General features: G+C 57.9%; 1 protein-coding gene across 2 annotated transcripts; it reads left to right on the top strand.

Moving 5' to 3' along the window:
• The first annotated feature begins 2,159 nt into the window (after positions 1–2,159).
• Positions 2,160–18,194, top strand: NPC1L1 (NPC1 like intracellular cholesterol transporter 1). 2 transcript variants are annotated; one of them, XM_082692095.1, is made up of 19 exons: positions 2,160–2,343; positions 3,152–4,680; positions 6,453–6,553; positions 6,938–7,110; positions 7,280–7,408; positions 7,615–7,797; positions 8,231–8,345; positions 8,455–8,582; positions 8,987–9,124; positions 9,295–9,384; positions 14,288–14,478; positions 14,656–14,780; positions 15,251–15,377; positions 15,456–15,511; positions 16,221–16,371; positions 16,493–16,724; positions 16,812–16,925; positions 17,005–17,167; positions 17,718–18,194. In XM_082692095.1, the coding sequence occupies exons 1-19, from the start codon at positions 2,290–2,292 to the stop codon at positions 17,903–17,905; spliced, it is 3,987 nt and encodes a 1,328-aa protein (XP_082548221.1). In that variant the 5' UTR covers positions 2,160–2,289; the 3' UTR covers positions 17,906–18,194. The 2 variants fall into 2 exon arrangements, with proteins under 2 accessions (XP_082548221.1, XP_082548222.1); XM_082692096.1 differs by lacking the exons at positions 8,231–8,345; positions 8,455–8,582.
• The last annotated feature ends 1,565 nt before the right edge of the window (positions 18,195–19,759 follow it).

Raw genomic sequence — 19,759 nt, 5'->3', positions numbered from 1 at the left:
GAGCTCCAACGTAAACGGTGGACTCGCCTTAATAGTAACCTGTCCCTCCTGGGTCATAGACAGCAGCAAAGGTACCCCACTAACGCATGCAGTTAGTAATGGGCTGTGGCCCGTGGTGGGGTGGGTGGGATCTGCAAACAGGGGACCACTCCAAAAAAATGACACATGAGAAAAAAAGTCTTCACACTGGCCAGAACAGGACCACAGGACCACGGCCCGCTGCAAAGGAGGCAGGGAGGGCAGGGAAGCGTCTCTCCCCGGCACGGCAGACACAGCATTGGGGCTCTGACAACAGAGAAGACGAAGGCTGCCCCGAGGTGCCAAGACCCTACATCTCCCCCTCCAGGCCGGCCGCCCAGGGAGTCCCCACAGCGCACCTGGGCTGGTCAGAGCGTCACCCGCACACCCAGCCCAGGGTCATGCCAGGCTGGCCGAGTGCTGCAGCCCGATCCCCGCATCTCAGCCCAGACTGCGGACTCTCTGAAGGCCTGGGGCGCGCTGTCCAGCATCTGCCAGCCGGACCCCGGCAGGCTTCTCCCCTGCGCCATCTTCTGAGCCGGGAGACCCGCTCCCACTCAACCCTCTCTGGGCCAGAGCAGGCCCATGACCCCATGTCCCTCGTCTCAAAGGAAACTGGGAAAGGAGGCGTCCGGCCTGACAGCAGAGATGGCACGCAGTGACTGCGAGGCTGCTGCCCCGGGCGCTTGGGTATCACTGGTGTCAGCGGAAAGCATTTCGGCACTGGGGTGTCGGCCGTTTGAGCCCTTCCCCCGCAAGTGCCCAGGCGATCTGCTAATCACCGCGCTCCAGATTAGCCCAGGGAAGCGCCCGCGGGCCCGGCACGCAGGACAGAAGCCTGGCGCCTTTTGGCCCCCTAATCTGATCTCCAGGATCTCGGTCTGAATCAGTGCGAGATGGAGGAGCTAACAGTTGAGCACAAAGTCACGAACCGAAAACTAAGGCATGATACGACACACGCAGGCACCGGCCCAGGAGCTGGATCTGTCGCTCTGCGGGACAGAGCCTGGGCGCACACAGATTGTGGGGAGCACAACCGTCTTCTGTTCTGGACTGGGCGTGTGTCAGCTGAGACCCCGGAGACCACGCAGGCTTCCTTCCACTCCCTGGCTCGTCCCTGCACCCCTGCTGGGGCCATCTGGGTCACCTGTGATAAACTGTGTGCAGTGACATCCCAGTCTCAGGCTTTGCTTCTGGGGGGAAGATCCAGGAGCAGGGACAGAAGCCCTGAGGGGGGGCTGGAGGCTCCACAGCCACTGCACATGGACGGCCGGGCCCTTGACTCCTCTCTACGTGAGGTGACTCAGAGCTGACTCAGGGTGGGCCTGAGCCCCCCTCGGCTTCTGTCTTCCCGGCATGGCTGAGGTGGCTCCTCTGAGTCAGACCAGGGTCCTTGAGCCGTGGGAGGTTAGAAATAGCAGGCTTCTTCCTGCAGCTGCCTGGGGTGGGCGGCCACGCAGAAGGTGCTCTCACAGGCTCCCTTATCAGCCCAGCCTCCGCGCAGGGGCCAAGGTCTGGACCGCTGGTGATAGGGAGAGCCCGAGGGAGGGAGCAGAAGGTGAGTCCGTGCACCTGCGCTGTTTGCGTGGGGCTCGCGGTAACACTGCCCCTCCAGGGCTGGTGGGGACAGGCCTGGCCTGGCTGGGATGGGACGGAGGGGGGCGGGCAGAGGAGGGCCTGGGCTCTCACGTCTGGGAACTCTGTGTGCCGTCAGGGGAGCTGATCTTCCCCCTCCACCCAGAGGAGGACATTTGTCACTGGTCACTCCACCCCTAACTGTCCCCTCTGTTATCAGGTTGTTAATATTAATTAACAACTGTTGCTAAGGCTGACAGTGCAAGGGTGTGTCCCGGCCCCAGCTGGCTTGGTCTCAAGAGGGGGCTGGGTAGAGGGGGCGCTGAGGCTGGACAGGCCGGGGGCGAGTGTTGAGTGGGGTTCGGATGGCCTGCTCTTGCTTTGGGAAGTGGACCCAGGGGAGACCCCAGCACCTCACTGGGAGGCTTATGGAGAGACGGGGACAAGGGCAAGAGGGAGGAGAAGTGGATCATTAACCAATGGGGAGCCGAGGGAGGTGTGGGGCTCAGCCCCATTGGTCCTGGCCAAGTCAGGCCAGGCTGTCCCTGACGGGGAGCCCGCCTCACTGTACACCCCGAGTTTCAGTACATGAGCTACCTCGACAAGCACTGTGAGTCTCCAAGAGCCAGCCCTTGGCTGTCCCCGGCTGTCCCCGTGGCCTAGCCCCACTGCCCTGGGACCCCTTCCCGTGCTGGGATGGCAGAGGCTGGCCTGAGGGGCTGGCTGCTGTGGGCACTGCTCCTGCACTTGGTGAGTCTGGGTGTGGGCGGCCATAGCCTCTCTGCCACCGCCGCCCTGGGGGAGTACTGTGCTGGCGGCTGCATGGCCACAGTGAGGAGGGCCTGGATGGGTGAGGGATCCCAGGCAGCCCCGGGAGGGGTGCAGGTGAGGGTCCTGGGGACCGGGGTGGCGGAGTGCCTCCCATCTGTGGTGCGCGTGGACGTCCTGGCCTGAGGTGGGAGCAGAGGGTTGAGGGAGGCTCCCATCCCGGGGTGCTATGGGGGATCACCTGACGAGGATTTAGCATCTGGAGGCCGGATAGTTCTGGGGTGCTTGCCTCAAGTTTCTCCGTCACTCGCACATCTGGGCGGATGGGCGAAGGCTTTGGGCCCCAAGAATCTCCAAGAGGGGCCCCGGGCCTCTGTGTACGGGCCGCGGCTCAGGCAGACGGCAGCCACCTTTGAAGCAACCATGCCTAGAGGGCAAGGCCACTTGGTCTCAGCCCCTGACCTGTCAGAGGCCACTGTGTCCCAGCGGGACCATACAGCAGCCTCCGGGGGTCCCCCAGCCCACCCCATTCTCCCCACCTGTCCCCTTGCCCTCTACTGTGACCTTGTGAAATGCAGGTCTGTCCGACCACCTCCCTCTCCAGAGACCCCACCACTGTAGCCTGGCAGAGGTGTCCTCCAGACACTGTGGGAGGGGCCCTACCTCTCCCTGGGTCTCCCAGCAGTGCCCCCCACGCCTGCCCCTGCTCCGGGTCCTTCGGCCCCCGCTGCCCGTCAGCCTCCCAAGGTGCTGCCCGGCGGGGGCCGTGCTGATGTCGCCCTGCCCGTAGGCCCAGGGCGAGCTGCACACGCCCATCCACCAGCCCGGCTACTGCGCTTTCTACGATGAGTGTGGGAGGAACCCGGAGCTGTCCGGGGGCCTGGCCCCGCTGTCCAATGTGTCCTGCCTGTCCAACACGCGCGCTGTGCTCGTCTCCGGCGACCACCTGACCCTCCTCCGGCGCATCTGCCCCCGCCTCTATGCGGGGCCCAACTCCACGTACGCCTGCTGCTCCTCCAAGCAGCTGGTGTCCCTCGAGGCCAGCCTGGCGGTCACCAAGGCCCTGCTCACCCGCTGCCCCGCCTGCTCCGACAACTTTGTGAACCTGCACTGCCACAACACCTGCAGCCCCGACCAGAGCCTCTTCATCAACGTGACCCGCGTGGCGGGGGGTGGGGGTGGCCGGGCCCCGGCCGTGGTGGCCTACGAGGCTTTCTACCAGCACGACTTCGCGCAGCGGACCTACGACTCGTGCAGCCGGGTACGCATCCCCGCGGCCGCCACGCTGGCGGTGGGCGCCATGTGCGGTGTGTACGGCTCCGCCCTCTGCACCGCTCAGCGCTGGCTCAACTTCCAGGGGGACACGGGGAATGGCCTGGCTCCCCTGGACATCACCTTCCACCTGCTGGAGCCTGGCCATGATCCCGGCAGTGGGATACAGCCTCTGAACGGGGAGGTCCAGCCCTGCAATGTGTCCCAGGGCAATGGCACGGCCGCCTGCTCCTGCCAGGACTGCGCCGCATCCTGCCCTGTCATCGCCCGGCCCCAGGCCCTGGACGCCACCTTCTACCTGGGCCGGATGGCGGGCGGGCTGGTCCTCGTCATCCTCCTCTGCTCCGCGTTTGTCCTGCTCACCACCTTCCTGGTGGCGACCCGCCTGGTCACGTCCCGCCGCCGGCACAAGACACCGGACCCCAAAGCAGGGACAAGCCTGTCCGACAGACTCAGCCTTTCCACCCACACTGTCCTCAGCCGGTGCTTCCAGGCCTGGGGCATGTGGGTGGCCTCGTGGCCACTGACCGTCCTCCTCCTGTCCATTGCTGTGGTGGTGGCCTTGTCGGGGGGCCTAGCCTTTCTGCAGCTGACCACGGACCCCGTGGAGCTGTGGTCGGCCCCCAGTAGCCAAGCCCGCAGCGAGAAGGCCTTCCACGACCAGCATTTCGGCCCCTTCCTCCGGACCAACCAAGTGATCCTGACGGCACCCGGGCAGCCCAGCTACCACTACAACTCCCTGCTGCTCGGGCCCAAGAACTTCAGTGGGATCCTGGCCTTAGACGTCCTGCTGGAGCTGCTAGAGCTGCAGGAGAGGCTGCGCAACTTACAGGTGTGGTCGCCCAACGAGAAGCGCAACATCTCACTGCGGGACGTCTGCTTCGCGCCCCTCAACCCGCACAATGCCAGTCTCTCCGACTGCTGCGTCAACAGCCTCCTGCAGTACTTCCAGAGCAATCGCTCGCACCTGCTGCTCACGGCCAACCAGACACTCACGGGGCAGACCTCCCAGGTGGACTGGAGGGACCACTTCCTCTACTGCGTCAAGTGAGTCCCCCACAGCCCGCCCCAGCCGGGGCTGCTGTACGCGCCAGGGCCTCGCGGCCACTAGGCTCCCAGGTGGCTCTATGTCTGGGTCTCAGATCTAGACCCAGACCACTCCCTTTCTCTTCACGTCTCCCCCAAGGGCCCTCTCTCTCTGTGAGCTCTCACTGGCTATTGCAGATTTGCACGGGGCATTCTGGGCCTCCCGGCTTCCACTCCACTCGGACAGAGCAGTGGCATCCTTGCACGTCCTTGCTTTGTGTGTTACAGAGTGATGTGACGGCCCCACACGTGCATGGGCTTCCGCACAGGCCCCGGAGGCCAGCAGGGTCCCCCGCAAGGTGCCCTTGGGCCAGGGCAGGGGCTAGGGCTCAGATCAGGTTCTGCACTCCTGGGCTGGGTGTCCCCTGGGCAGGAGACGGCCACACAGCCTGGAGCTTCTGGGGCTCAGTCCCAGCTGCCTCCTCTCTGCCACAGGGCAAACCAGGAAGCTAAGGAGGCTTCCAGGCCTTGGGGCTGGGAGTGAAGGCTCCCGGGCCACCCCAGCCTGGAGGGCGGCGCGTGAGCAGGCAGTGGCTGAGGCTGTCCGAGGCTGCAGTGGACAGAGGTCCCCAGCATCTGGAGAGACCCAGGTCCCCCAACCTCTCCCACATGAGAAAGCAGAACAGAAAAGAAAACATCTGTGTTAGTTCTTTACAAACAACAGTACCGAGCCCATCGCAAGTCCACAGAGGTGGCACGGTGTCCGCTAGATAGAGTCCAGCCGGGCCCTGGTCCAGAGCCCATTGAGAATGCGCGGCCTCACCCCTATGCGCCAGACAAGGGAGAGAGGTTGCAACAGCCTTCCATGGGCTTGGGGTTAGCTTTGCTACTGCACCGGAGTCAACAGGGGTTTGTCTTAGCTGTCGGTTGCAATACAGAGCCCGAGGCTGTCTTGGTGAACCGTCTGTACCCCTTAAATTGTCAAATAAGGGGGAAGGCAAACAGCATCTTAGTGGTTATAATAGTTCTGGCCTTGCAGACCCTGGGCCCTCACACCACACTGAGAACCACTGGATTAGTGGAGGGAGACCCAGGGCCCTGCCCCTCGGGGAAGCCCATGCTCTGAGCCGCTTCCCAGAGTCTGTGCTTGGCCCTGGCTGGCGGGCTGGGGAGGAAGCTCTGGCCCTGGGTCCAAAGCTCACGCCAGCTTGATTTTGATTTTGGAAGCTCACAACAGCTCTCCGGTGGCTGATGATGCCCATTCCAGAGATGGGAAAACAGGCCCAGAGGTGTCGTGAGCCTCTCCTCGTCCCAGGCAGCCAGCATGCCCAAGACAGCTGGTGACAGACATACTCACAAAGAACGCTTCATCCCTGTGCCCAGGATGTGTTTGCAGGAAGGCTCAGTAGAGACGTGCCCGAGGCCCTGGGCTACTCACCTGTCCGCAGAAAGAAGGATCTGAGCTCGGGCCTGGAGGGCTCCAGGCTGGCAAGGGAGGAGGCTGAGCGGTCGAGGTCCATGCAGCTACTTGTGCTGACCCCAGGGGAGAATTCCTGGTGTCCCCCAGGGAGCTGTGTGTGTGAGGCCCACCCACCCTGTCTGGGTGCAGCCCTTAGCCCAGATCCTTGGGCGGCTGTGCGGGGAGAGGGTCCGCTGTGAGTTGGGTCACATGAAATCTTACTGGGAGAAACGGTTCTGACCATGGGGTCAGGTGCCGGTGCGGGCAGCCTGGGGCTGGCACCAGGCCTGGCAATAGGCACAGGGCCAGGAAAGGTCCTTCCTTCTGCCCCCAGTGCCCCACTCACCTTCAAGGATGGCACAGCCCTGGCCCTGAGCTGCATGGCTGACTATGGAGGTCCGGTCTTCCCCTTCCTTGCCGTGGGAGGCTACAAAGGTAAGCCAGGTGGCCCTGGGGGAGGCCAGCGAGGGGGCCGTATGGGGCAGGGGCAGTGATGGGAGGGAATAGTGATGGGCTCTTGCTGCTTGGGGGTAGCCGGTCCTAGCAGGGGCTGGAGGGGACCGTGGGCCTGCCACCTCCTTCAGCTTTCCCCTGCTCGCTCAGGTCCTCTGGTCTGTGCCTGGGTTCACAGATCTGGCCCTTGACTAAAAGAGGGAGGTCGGGTGGAGGGGTTAGACCATGATTTGGATAGGGAGGGGAGTAGGTGTGAGGCTGGAGAGGGGAGGGGAGACAGGGATGGGCTGGCGTGGGGGAGAGGAGGCTGGGTGAGGAGGGGAGCAGAGGTGAGGAAGGAGGGTAGCTGAGCATTTTGCATCCCAGGGAAGGACTACTCTGAGGCGGAGGCCCTGATCATGACCTTCTCCCTCAACAACTATGAACCTGGGGACCCCCGGCTGGCCCATGTTAAGCTCTGGGAGGCAGCCTTCTTAGAGGAGATGAAAGCCTTCCAGCGGCAGACAGCTGGCAGGTTCCAGGTCACATTCATGGCGGAAGTAGGTTTCGGGGTCCCTGGCTTTGTGGGGAGGGGACCCGGGACGGGGCTCAGGTGGGTTCCTTCCCTCCTGAGCAGCCCTGGGCTTGCTCATCTGGGAGGCCGGACCACAGCCCTGCTGGGGCTCCAGGAGCCCCTGGGTGAGCGGGGCTGGCGGGGTGTGTCCACAGCGCTCCCTGGAGGACGAGATCAACCGCACCACGGCCCAGGACCTGCCCATCTTTGGGGTCAGCTACATCGTCATCTTCTTGTACATCTCCCTGGCCCTGGGCAGCTACTCCAGCTGGCGCCGAGTGCTGGTGAGACTTTGGGGCGGGTGGGAGGGCAAGGTGGGGTGGCTTGGCTTGTCAGGATATCCGGAACCTTCCCCACAGGGGCTCCCCAAGGGGTAACGCTTCTTGGAGGTACGCTGCTCTTGGACAGGCCCCCGGAGCAGACGCAAAGCTGACCCTTAGAACACCCTGCGACGCGAGACAGCCCAGAGCTGAGCCTGATTCCCTTGCAGGTGGACTCCAAGGTGACGCTGGGCCTGGGCGGGGTGGCGGTGGTGCTGGGAGCAGTCACGGCGGCCATGGGCTTCTTCTCCTACTTGGGGGTGCCCTCCTCCCTAGTGATCCTTCAGGTGGTGCCTTTCCTGGTGCTGGCCGTGGGGGCCGACAATATCTTCATCTTCGTTCTGGAGTACCAGGTGAGAGAGCGGGGGGCTCCTGCAGCCCCCGGGGCCAGGCCAACTCTGTTCGTTCGTGGGCAGACACGGGCACATAGACCACAGACGGTTCCGTGTCATCTTTGTGATGCGCTGTCCCCTGCACTTACTCTCCCTCGGGCCGCCATGCCCTCTGTGGGGCATCACGTGGCACCACACAGCCTCCCCCGTGGCATGCCACGGATGGGCAGTCCGAGTTGATCTGCCTTTCCTGTGGGCGGATGTTGAGGGACCCAGGGGCGTGCTGGAACGAGTCCCAAAGTGCGCCAAGCATGTGTCTGGGCCAGACCCTAAGAAGAGGTCGAGGCAGAGAGCATTGGTGGGCTCTGCTCCTGACGGGCAGACTGCGGGAACAGACAGGCCAGCTCCCTGCCCATGGCTGGCTCTGGACACTGGCCCTGATGTCCCCATGCAGAGGTTGCCTCGGAGGCCCGAGGAGCGGCGAGAGGCCCACATTGGCCGCGCGCTGGGCAGAGTGGCCCCCAGTATGCTGCTCTGCAGCCTGTCTGAGGCCATCTGCTTCTTTCTCGGTGAGCCTGGGCGGCCAGGGGGGCTGGGGGCACTGGGGGTGGGCAGCCCCCTTCCCTGCACTCCTCTGAGCAGACACCATGCCCTGAGACTCACCCCTGCACCTTCCAGGGGCCCTGACCCCCATGCCAGCTGTGAGAACCTTCGCCTTGACCTCCGGCTTTGCGATCGTTCTTGACTTCCTGCTCCAGGTGTCCGCCTTTGTGGCCCTGCTTTCTCTGGACAGCAGGAGGCAGGAGGTAGGGGTGGTGCAGGACCCAGGGACCTGCCCAGGCTCATCTCTGTAGGGATGGGGGTGGGGGAGCCTCATGCCTTCACAGAGCAGGCTCAGAGAGAGGGGCTGGGTGCAGGGACAGGTGCTGCGCTGTGTGGGCATGAAGCCCCCAGGGCCCCAGAGAAAAGGTGGTTTAGGGGAATACAATCAAACCTGCAAAGTACGAAAGGTCAAAGGTCGAGTAAAAAAACGTAAATGAGATGAGGGAGCTAGCATTTCTGCGACAGTGCAAAGTTTAGAGGTGTTTAATCAAGACAGAAAAACAAACAACAAAGCACTCTGGGACATCCCCTGGGGAGGCACTTCCACAGGAGGGAGGCAGTTCCGGGGGCTGCTTTGGGACCATCCCAAGGGTCTGTCTCTTTTCAGGCTTCCCGGTTGGATGTCTGCTGCTGCGTGGGCGCCCCGAAGCTGCCCCCACCTGACCAAAGTGAGGGGCTCCTGCTCTGGTTCTTTCGCAAGTTCTATGTCCCACTCCTGCTGCACCGGGTCATGCGCGGGGTCGTGGTGAGTGGGGCGGGAGGTGCGGCAGGGGGTACGGGAGGGTCTGCTCAGCCTGGCGCCTGGTCCTGTGGCCCATGGAGAGGTTGATGGCTTGCCCGGGGCCGCTGGGGCTCACACCCTGGATGGCTGGGATTCACGTCCGCCCAGCTCCAGAATATTCCCCCTCTCCCCAGCTGCTGCTGTTCACGGGCCTGTTTGGAGTGGGGCTCTACTTCATGTGCCACATCAGCGTGGGGCTGGATCAGGAGCTGGCTCTGCCCAAGGTGAGCCTGCTTGGTGGCCTCACTCCCCTGGGGTTCAGGAGAGTCAGGGACAGGGCTGGGGGGCAGGGGCTTGGCAGGTGGTGCTGAGTCAGCCTGGGTTGGACGCCTCCCAGCACCTCCTGGAGCCAGGACCCTACAGCGTGTCCTTCTGTGCATGGCTCCCACTCAGCATGGCATCCTCCGGGGTCAGCCACGCGGGAGTGGGTCGGGGGCTCCTTCCTCTTCCAGGCTGGGGATTTTCACGCGCACACACACACCACATTTTGTTTATCCATCATGTGTCTGCTATGACACGGGTTCTTTCCATGTTCGAGCAGGTAGGACTGAGGCTGCTATGAACAAGCATGCAGAGCTGTCTCTTCCAGAATGGGCTTCCCATTCTTTTGGATGTGTTCCCATAGGTGGGACCGCTGGATCGGATGATAATCCTAATTTTAATTTGTCCAGGACCGCCATACTGTTTCCCATGCAGCTGTTCTGTTTTACAACCCCGCCATGGCGCTCCAGGGGCACGAGGTCTCCACGTCCATGCCAACACTTGCTGTTTCTGGCTTTTTTCTTTTTCTGCTTTGATGGCAGCCATCCTGGTGTGAAGGGGTATCTCAGTGAGGTTTTGATCTGCTTTCCCTGATGATCAGTGATGCTGGACACCTTTTCATGCGCTCATTGGCCATTTGTGTGTCTTCTTTGGAGAAATGTCTGTTCAAGTGTTTTGCCCATTTTTGAAACAACTTCCTTTTTTTTGTTGTTGTTTTGTTTCTTTGTTGAATTTGGGGAATTCTCTAGATATTCTGGGCAGAATCCCTTATCAGATACATGGTTTGCAGATGTTTCCTTCATTCATATCTGTTGCCTTTCTACTCTATTTGTAGTGTCCTCTGATGAATGAAAGGTTTTTTTTTTTTTTTTTTGAAGATTTTATTTATTTATTTGACAGAGAGAGAGATCACAAGTAGGCAGGGAGGCAGGCGAAGAGAGAGTGTGGGGGAAGCAGGCTCCCTGCTGAGCAGAGAGCCTAATGTGGGGCTTGATCCCAGGACCCTGAGACCATGACCTGAGCCAAAGGCAGAGGCTTAACCCACTGAGCCACCCTGGCGCCCTGAATGAAAGTTTTTAATTGTCATGGTGCCTGGTTGGATCAGTTGGAGGAGACTGTGACTCTTGATCTCAGGGTCATGAGTTCAGGCCCCATGCTGGGTATAGCAATAACTTAAAAATAAAACCTTAAAAAAGTTTTTCATTTTCATAAAGTACAATTTGCCTATTTTTCTGTTTGTTAACTGGGCTTTTGGTGTCATTCAAGCAATAATCACCAAATCCAGGATCTTGAAGCCTTTCTCCTATGTTTCTGCTAAGGGTATTAAAAATTCAACTCTTAAGTGTTGGATCCATTTTGAGTTAATTTTTGTACATAGTTATATATATGTTTTCCTTTTTTTTTTTTTTAAGTATGTTCCATACCCAGTGTGGAACCCAATATGGGACTTGAACTCACAACTCCGAGATCAAGACCTGAGCTGAGGCCAAGAGTCAGACGCTCAACTGACCAAGCCACTTAGGTGCCCCAAAGTTGTGTATAATTTTTTATTGTGATTACTTTATTAATGTAAAAAATTATCATACCTGTGTCACAAACACTTCCTTATATAATTGTTTTTCTTATAGATTGCATAGTCACTTCATTATCTGACTAGGATGAGGCACACAGAAATCAAAGCAAGTTTTACATTATTAAAAGCTAATAACAGAAGAAAATGTCCTTATATAAAAGAGATAACACATTAGAGAAAGAGTATAAATCTTTGTATAAAATTTGTAAAGAGATACAGATATTTTGATAATTGTTTAATAGCATATAACCAAAATTATATGTAATTATATGTATATATATAACATATATATTATTTTTTAAAATTTAAGCTCAATTTGGTTAACACGCAGTGTATTACTAGTTTCAGAGGTAGAGGTGAGTGATTCATCAGTCACATATGACACCGCGTGCTCATCACATCATGTGCCCTCCTTAAGGCCCATCACTGTTACCACTTCCCCCCTCCCACCTCCTCTCCAGCAACCCCCAGTCTGTTTCCTAGAGTTAAGAGTCTCTTAGGGTTTGCCCCCTTCTCTGATCTCATTTTGTTTTATTCTTCCCTCCCTTTCCCTGTGATCCTATTTTGTATCTTATAATCCAGGAGTCAGATCATATGGTAATCATCTTTCTCTGACTTATTTCATTTAGCATAATACCTCTAGTTCCATTGATGTCATTGCAAGTGGTAGAATTTCATTCTTTTTGATGGCTCAGTAATACTCCACTGTGTGTATAGACCACATCTTCTTTATCCTTTCATCTGTCGATGGACATTTTGGCACTTGTGGACATGGCTGCTATAGTTGTGTATATTTTTGAAGGTCCAACTTCATTCTTTTGTGTGTGGATGCCCCGTTGTCCCAGAACCATCTGCTGAAGAGACTCCTTTTCCCCACTGAATGGCCTTCACTCCTTTGTCAAATTCCATGTCACCATATATGCCAAGGTTTGTGTCTGGGCTTGCTCCTCCATTCGGTTGGTCTGTGTGTCTTTCTCCATGCCAACACCTCACTGATTTGATTACTGCATTTTTGTGGCAAGTTTTGAAACCAGGAGATGTGAGCACTCCAACATTGTTTTTAAAGATTTATTTATTGAGGGAGAGCGAGCAAGCATGGGGAGGGGCAGAGGAAGAGAGAATCCCACACAGACTGCCCATTGAGTGTGGAGCCTAAGGAGAGCTGGATTCCACGACCTGGGCCAAAATCAAGAGTCGGACTCCCAACTGACTGAGCCACCCAGGCGCCCTGAGTCCTCCAGCTTTGTTCTTTTAAAGATTGTCTGCGCTATTTGGAGTCCCTTTTGAATTTTAGGGTGGATTTTTCCGTTTCTGCAAGAAAGGTCATTCGGTTCTGGACCAATTGCATTGAATGTGGAGACTCTCTAGCGGCTTGAACAATAGTCAGTTTTCCAGCCCACGGACGCAGATATCTTCCCACTGGTGTGTCCTTTAGTTACTTTCAGTGATGCTGTGTGGCTGTCAGCGTGTAGCCTTTCACCCCTTGTGTGACCATTAATTCCTAAGTACTTTATTCTTTTCATGCTATTATAATTAGGCTTTCCCTAGTTCTGTTTGGGCTAGTCAGTGCTCCTGTACAGAGATGAGACTGATTTTTTTTTGTGCGTCAATCTCGTAACTTGCAACCTTGCTGGATTTATTTAAAAGGGGTTTGGAGTGGAATTTTAGAGTTTCATGTACATAAGATCATATAATCTATGACTAGGATTTTTCATGTAATCCTCGTACTTTCCAGCCCAGAAATTCCTTTCTGGGTTCTATTTCATGTTTTCTGTTGGTTAAGTGTTCCCGTGTGCTCACACTTGTTTCTCCTGGCTTTGTCCGGCTGCTCTCTGAGCATCTTTAAAACAGGAGTTTGAAGTGTCTGTCTGATGCATCCACCATCTGGTCTTTCTCAAGATCACCTGTTAATGAGTGCTGGTTCCTAGGTACGGGCCATACTTTCCTGATTGATTGTGTGTCTGTGACAGTTGTTGAGAAATGGACAGTTGAGTCTTACCGTATGCTAACTCTAAAGATCAGATTCTCCCCTTTCCCTGGGGGTTTGCTTTTAAAAAAAAATGTGATTATTGTCGGTGTCCCTGTCCTGGAGATTAGCCTGAGCTATAAAATTAAAGTCTTATCAGGTATTTTCTGAGCCCAAGCCTTGCCCGGGTAATGTGTGGTGACTTCACTTGTATTTGTGATTGCCTTTGAATGTCCCATTCTTTATATGTCTGGCTGCCAAAAGGGGGGAAAAGGGAAAACATGAAGAGGAAACTCAATAAACCCGTAACTCGTCACTTAGACACCTCGACAATCGCGCCAGCTCGAGAAGGGGAGCTGACAGCAGCAGCCTGACTCTGCACCACTGAGGTCAGAGCAGTGGCCAGTGGTCAGAATGCAAATACGTGATCTTTGGGGGCCGGGGTCTTCATGTCCCACACTGGACCCCACAAGCTGTGTGCAAAGTGCCTGCACGTGGCCGGCTGGCCACTACCATGCTGAGAGCTAAAGGCTGCTGCCATGGATCATGATTCAGCTTCCGGGCCTCCTCCACGGAGCTGCAAGCCCTTAGCAGACCCTAGAGCGCCAAGCTCTATCAGACAGGTGCTGCCCGCCCAGGGCTGCCCAGGTCAGGGGACAGATGCCTGGTACTTCTATGCCATCTTCTCTGACACCGCTCAGGGGAAGGGAATAGATCAGGTAGCTGCCTGACACACGGCCTTGCAGGTGTGCAGGCAGATGTTCACAGGTGCACACACGTGTGGGCTTCGGTCACAGAGCAACTCATTAGACTGTCGCTGTGGTAGAAAAGAGATAATGGGAAGGGGCGGCAGGACCTGAGTGTGGGTGTGTCAGAGTGTGCTCACACGCGCTTCTGTGCTTACACCTACGTGGGTGTGCTCTGTGTGTGTCCCTGTGATCATGCAGGGATGTGACTGCCTTTGAGTGTGTACTCTGTGGGTACAGTTCCGACCGAACCCCTCTGCGAGGTGACTGTGAGTGTACTTCTGTGGGCGCGGGCATCTGCGGGCGCGGGTCTGTGTGGGCGTGGGCGTCTGTGCGGGTACCTCTCACGGGTATCTGTTAGAATGTACCTCTTGCATGTCTTCTGTGAGTGTGTGCCTCTGTGACCGTGTATGTACCTCCGGGAATATGTATCTCATGAGTCTGTGTATATGTGTGTCTGTGAGTGTGTATGTACCTCTATATGTGCCTCCATGTGTATGTGCTTCCGTGAGTGTGCACGTGCCTCTGTGAGCCCCTGCAGGTGAGTCAGGCCCCAGCCCCGGGACTATCTTCTGTTCCAGGACTCATACCTGCTGGACTACTTCTTCAGCCTGAACCGCTACTTCGAGGTGGGGGCCCCAGTCTACTTTGTCACCACAGGGGGCTACAACTTCTCCAGCAAGGCGGGTATGAACGCCATTTGCTCCAGCGCAGGATGTGACAGCTATTCCTTAACCCAGAAGATACAATATGCCACCGAGTTCCCCGAGGAGTGAGTGCCCCTGCCAAGCCCTGTCTGTGCCCCCCGCCCCGCTTGTGGACTCCTTGACCCCACGCAGTTGTCCTCCCGCTGCCCTGTGCCTGCGGGGGAGGGGGGCACTGCAGAAAAGACTCACTGCCCGCCCGCCGGGTCCTGCCCCCACCCAGCGTCCTCTCTCCTGGCCCTCAGGTCCTACCTGGCCATCCCCGCCTCCTCCTGGGTGGATGACTTCATCGACTGGCTGACCCCATCCTCCTGCTGCCGCCTCTACATCTACGGCCCTAATAAAGGCGAATTCTGCCCCTCAACCGTCAGTGAGTATGGGGTCTCTGGGGACGCCCGGCCTTCCAGCACTTGGGAAGCTACGGCAAGGGAAGGAGCATGTCTAGGCCCTCTTCACCCCTTCCGCGCTCTCGCAGGGTCAGTCAGGGTGGGGGTACGGGCTTGGGGCACGTGCGGGGGTGAGCGCACCCCAAGCTGCAGTCACGCGGGTGGGAGGGAGAGCCGCACCTAGCATTCGGCCTTGGCCTCAGAGGAGTCTCATGTGTCAGCGGAGAGGGGAGGCCGTGGGGGGTCATTTCTCGGCCCCCTGCTTGGCTCTCCCACCTGCTAGACTTGCAGGCAGCTTCCGTGACCAAGAGGGGAGCCCCTCGTCTGCCAGAGCACACCTGTTACACGTGTGTTGTGTGTTTCGGTGGCAGCAGTGCCCGGGGACCTGCAAGGGAATGGGGGGCCGCCTGCCTGGGCTGGGGGGCCGTTGCCCAGAGTCCCCCCATCTTTGCAGACTCCCTGGCCTGCTTGAAGACCTGCATTAGCCTGACGCTTGGCCCTGTGAGGCCCTCGGAGGAGCAGTTCCAGAAGTACCTTCCCTGGTTCCTGAGCGATCCCCCGAACATCAAATGTCCCAAAGGGTAAGCCTAGGGTGGGGAGCACAGCTGGCCCTCGAGGGTGGCCAGGTCCCTGATGAAGCCCTTGCTCTGGCCTTGCAGGGGACTGGCTGCGTATAACACCTCTGTGCATTTGGGACAAGACGGCCAGATTTTAGGTAAGCCTGGCCTCACTTGGTGGGGACGACCAGAAGCAGCGGCCCTGGGGGGTCACCGCAAGCCCCTGGGAAGAGCCTCTTGATCTGGGATGGTCTCCCCTTCCTCCTTTCTGGGGAGCCTTCCACTGGCCCTGTCCTCATCCCCATTCTCTGACTGCACCCCTGTGTGCCCTGTTCTCCTCTCCCCTCCCCCAAATCCTCAGTCAGTGGGACATTCCGGGACTCCTCCAGCGCTGGGGGGTCAGCCACACCCCTCACTCACATGCACAAACCACCGCCGATGTGGGTAGCGGGCTAAACGGATGACCATTGCACCGCCTGCCCTCACCCTGTCAGCGGAATGGCTCCTGCCTTTCTGTCTCCCCTTCCGGATCTTCCCTCTGGAAGGATGCATGCTGGAAAAGTAATTGACTTAGTCTGAAAAACCCAAGGCATGTTTTGAAGCCCTAGAGCACAGCATATGGGTATATCTGGGAGGCGTCTTTAGGGTGCACTGGGCAGAGGCAGGCTGGGCCTGGGGCTCCCTGGGGGGTAGGACCAACTGCAGGGCTGCGGTTGGAAACCGGAAGGCTGGGCCCCTTGCTCACTATGGAAGAATGTTCCACTATGGTGGCCTCCGAACCCTGATTGCGCCCGGATGGGCCCCAGGGTCTGAGGGCACCTGCAGCAGGTTCTGACCTTGCCCTTCCTCTGTCCCCTTCGGGCGTAGCCTCGCGGTTTATGGCCTACCACAAGCCGCTACGGAACTCGCAGGATTACACGGAGGCTCTGAGGGCATCGCGCGCACTGGCGGCCAACATCACCGCCTACCTGCGGCAGGTGCCTGGCACCGACCCGGCCTTCGAGGTCTTCCCCTACACGTGAGGCTGGGAGGGGAGGGGGGGGGACGGGGCCAGCAAGGGGAAGGGTGTGGCAAGGGGTGGACGTGGCCCACGCAGGAAGCCATGAGCCCCAGCGGTGACAGCGCCCCGCCGCCTGCAGGATCACCAACGTGTTCTACGAGCAGTACCTGAACGTGGTCCCTGAGGGCCTCTTCATGCTCGCCATCTGCCTGCTGCCCACCTTCATCGTCTGCTGCCTGCTGCTGGGCATGGACCTGCGTTCGGGCCTCCTCAACTTGTTCTCCATCGTCATGATCCTCGTGGACACCGTGGGCTTCATGGCCCTGTGGGGCATCAGCTACAATGCTGTGTCCCTTATCAACCTGGTCACGGTAACCCGCCCTCGCCCGACACTCCGCTGCCTTCCGGAGACCCTGCCCCCTGGCCCTCGCTCGCCTAACGCCCCTCTCTGCCCCTAGGCAGTGGGCATCTCCGTGGAGTTCGTGTCCCACATCACCCGCGCCTTTGCGGTCAGCACCCGGCCCACCCGGCTGGAAAGGGCCAAGGAGGCCACCGTCTTCATGGGCAGCGCTGTGAGTGGGCCCACCGCCTCCCATTCCCCCCTCCGCCCCCCACCGCCTGCTTGGCCTCACGCCTGCCTGTGACCCCCAGGTGTTCGCTGGCGTGGCCATGACCAACCTGCCTGGCATCCTCGTGCTGGGCCTGGCGAAGGCGCAGCTCATCCAGATCTTCTTCTTCCGCCTCAACCTCCTCATCACTGTGCTGGGCCTGCTGCACGGCCTGGTCTTGCTGCCAGTGGTCCTCAGCTACCTGGGTGAGCGCCCAGGCGCCTGCGCGCAGGGCAGGCCCTCCTGCCCCGCCGCCCCTGCAGTCCCAGCCCAGCAGGACCCCGCCCACCCAGCGGCCCCGCCCCCGCACCTGCAGTCCCCGCCCAGCAGGACCCCGCCCAGCCAGCGGCCCCGCCCCCGCCCCTGCAGTCCCCGCCCAGCAGGACCCCGCCCAGCCAGCGGCCCCGCCCCCGCCCCATCGTTCCCTCCCATCAGGGCCCCGCCCACACATCAGCCCCGCCCCCTGCACCGAATGGGGCCTCCCCCACCCCGCACTCAGCACTCCCAGCCCCGCAGGTCCTCTCCTACGCAGTCGACCCCACCAGTCCTATCGCTCTATCTCGCAGAGCACATCCCAGCCTCCCTGTGCACCCCTGTGTCCTTTCTTCCTGGAACGTCCTGTGGCTGTACCCAGCAAAGCCTGCTTGCTAAGAGAAAAGCTGTTCCTCCTCCCGTTGACCTACTCAGGGCAGCGAGGAGCCTCCTGCTCAGCACATGGCCCCCCTGACCGTGGTCCTCTGTGGCTGTTCCCTGCAGGGCCTGACGTCAACGCAGCTCTAGTGCTGGAGCAGAAGCAGATGGAAGAGGCCACCAGGGTCAGGATGGCATCCTGCCCCAGCCACCCAGGCCCGACATCCACCTCCAGCAGTACCTACGTCAACTACGGCTTCGAACATTCCTCCAAGAGTGGCCTTCACAGCTCTCTGCCCCGCAGTGGACACTAGTTCTGATGATCCCAAGGCCATGCGGGTTTCCTGATAGGGGTCCCTGGCAGGTCCTCCCACTCAGGTCTGGGAGAGGCTGTTCCCATGGGGGTGCCTGTAGTGGGATCTCCTCTGGCCATCAGGTCGGACTGGTAAGGACATTATTACACAGAAGGCGGCATGTGGCAGCGTGGGTGTGACCTGTTCCTGTCCCTCGAACTTGGCGTGTGTCTTCTTTGTGCAAGTTTTGAAACTTTAATTCCATGTGTCTATATGTAAACAATATATAGTATTATCTCAGGTTTAAAAATGTTTCGTAAATGAAATCATGCTTGACATCTGCTTTCGCGAGTTTCCCAGGCTACACAAGTTAGATCTATTCACGGGGGCTGTGCAGACCTGCCGAGTCCTCGTGGCAGTGGCCCCACTGGATTCCCCTGTGTGAACCAGTGGTTTCCTCCCGTCCCCTTGCTGGTGGGCACATTGCTCCCAATTACTTTTCCACTCCAGCTCCATAATCGCTTATGTGGAATTCCCAAATCCCCAAATCTCTGGAAATCTAGTTTATTTTCCTTCTCTTTTGTAAGTTTGGGGCAAACTCATTTGGGAAACTCACAAAAACTGACCAGACAAGGTATGTCTAGTGTGTCTATTTATACTCTTCACGAATGGGGTGTTATACCCTTTGGTGTCCTTGATGGGCGTGGTCAGGTATCGGGCACACAGCGAGCCTGGTTCCAATGTGTATAGCCACAGGCCCTGGTGTGGGGTAATACCTAAGGCAAGGTGAGCATCATGTTACTTTTCTAGAAACCTAAATCCTGAAATTCATTGCACCTGTGGGATTTCAGGTACAGAGCAGGAACCTTTATGAGGCTGAGCATGGATTTGTACGTCTCCTTGTGCATACATGGGAGGGTTACCTGGAGGTGGTGTTGCCGAGCTAAGGAACGGGTACAGATGAAACGTGCCCAGAGCGGCTGCTTTCTTCACACTCCCACCAGCAGCGGATAAGGGAGCCTCTCTCCCTAGACCCACACCAATGCAGCACATCTCACTTGCTCTTGGTGGGGGGAAGGGTAGGATTATGGATGATTATCATTTTTAAAAAATATTTATTTTTTTGAGAGAGATCACAAGTAGGCATAGAGGCAGGCAGAGAGAGAGAGAGGAGGAAGCAGGCTCCCTGCTGAGCAGAGAGCCCGATGTGGGGCTTGATCCCACGACCCTGAGATCATGACCTAAGCGAAGGCAGAGGCTTAACCCACTGAGCCACCCAGGCACCCCTGATTATAATTTTTTAAAATACAGTTTTTGAAAGCAAACTTAAAAAGTTTTTTAAAGACTTTATTTATTTATTTGACAGAAATCACAAGTAGGCAGAGAAGCAGGCAGAGAGAGAGAGAGGAAGGGAAGCAGGCTCCCTGCTGAGCGGAGAGCCCGATGCAGGGCTCGATCCCAGGACCCTGGGATCATGACCTGATCTGAAGGCAGAGGCTTTAACCCACTGGGCCACTCAGGCACCCCACAAACTTAACATTTTTAAAATAGTTCTCGATTTACAGAAAAATTGCAAAGATAGTAGAGAGAGTTCCTATAGGCCTCACACCCATTTTACCTGATTAATATATCATACTAGCATAGTACCTTTATCAGTGCACAATTCATAAACCAGTATTAATAATGGCTAAGTCTACCTGGTGTCCCTCTTTCTGCCCCAGGATCCCATGCAGGACAGCACATGACATTTACTTGTTATGTCTACTTAGGCTCTTGGCTGTGACAGTTTGTCAGACTTTCCTTGTTTGTGATGACCTTGACAGTTAAGGAGCACTGGTCAGGAGTTTGGTAGAATGTCCCTCAAATGGGGCTTGT

This window comes from Mustela nivalis (genome assembly GCF_964662115.1).
Source record: "Mustela nivalis genome assembly, chromosome: 12".
NCBI classification, from domain to species: Eukaryota; Metazoa; Chordata; class Mammalia; order Carnivora; family Mustelidae; genus Mustela; species Mustela nivalis.
The sequence above is the reverse complement of the archived record's forward strand: the minus strand, read 5'-3'. Positions and strand labels throughout refer to the sequence as shown.

Excerpts from the sequence above, each read along its gene's own strand:
- NPC1L1 (XM_082692095.1), top strand. The coding sequence starts at position 2,290 with ATGGCAGAGGCTGGCCTGAGGGGCTGGCTGCTGTGGGCACTGCTCCTG. Across the intron at positions 8,346-8,454 it reads GGCCATCTGCTTCTTTCTCG|GGGCCCTGACCCCCATGCCA; the intron begins GTGAGCCTGGGC and ends TGCACCTTCCAG. Across the intron at positions 9,125-9,294 it reads GGGTCATGCGCGGGGTCGTG|CTGCTGCTGTTCACGGGCCT; the intron begins GTGAGTGGGGCG and ends CCCTCTCCCCAG.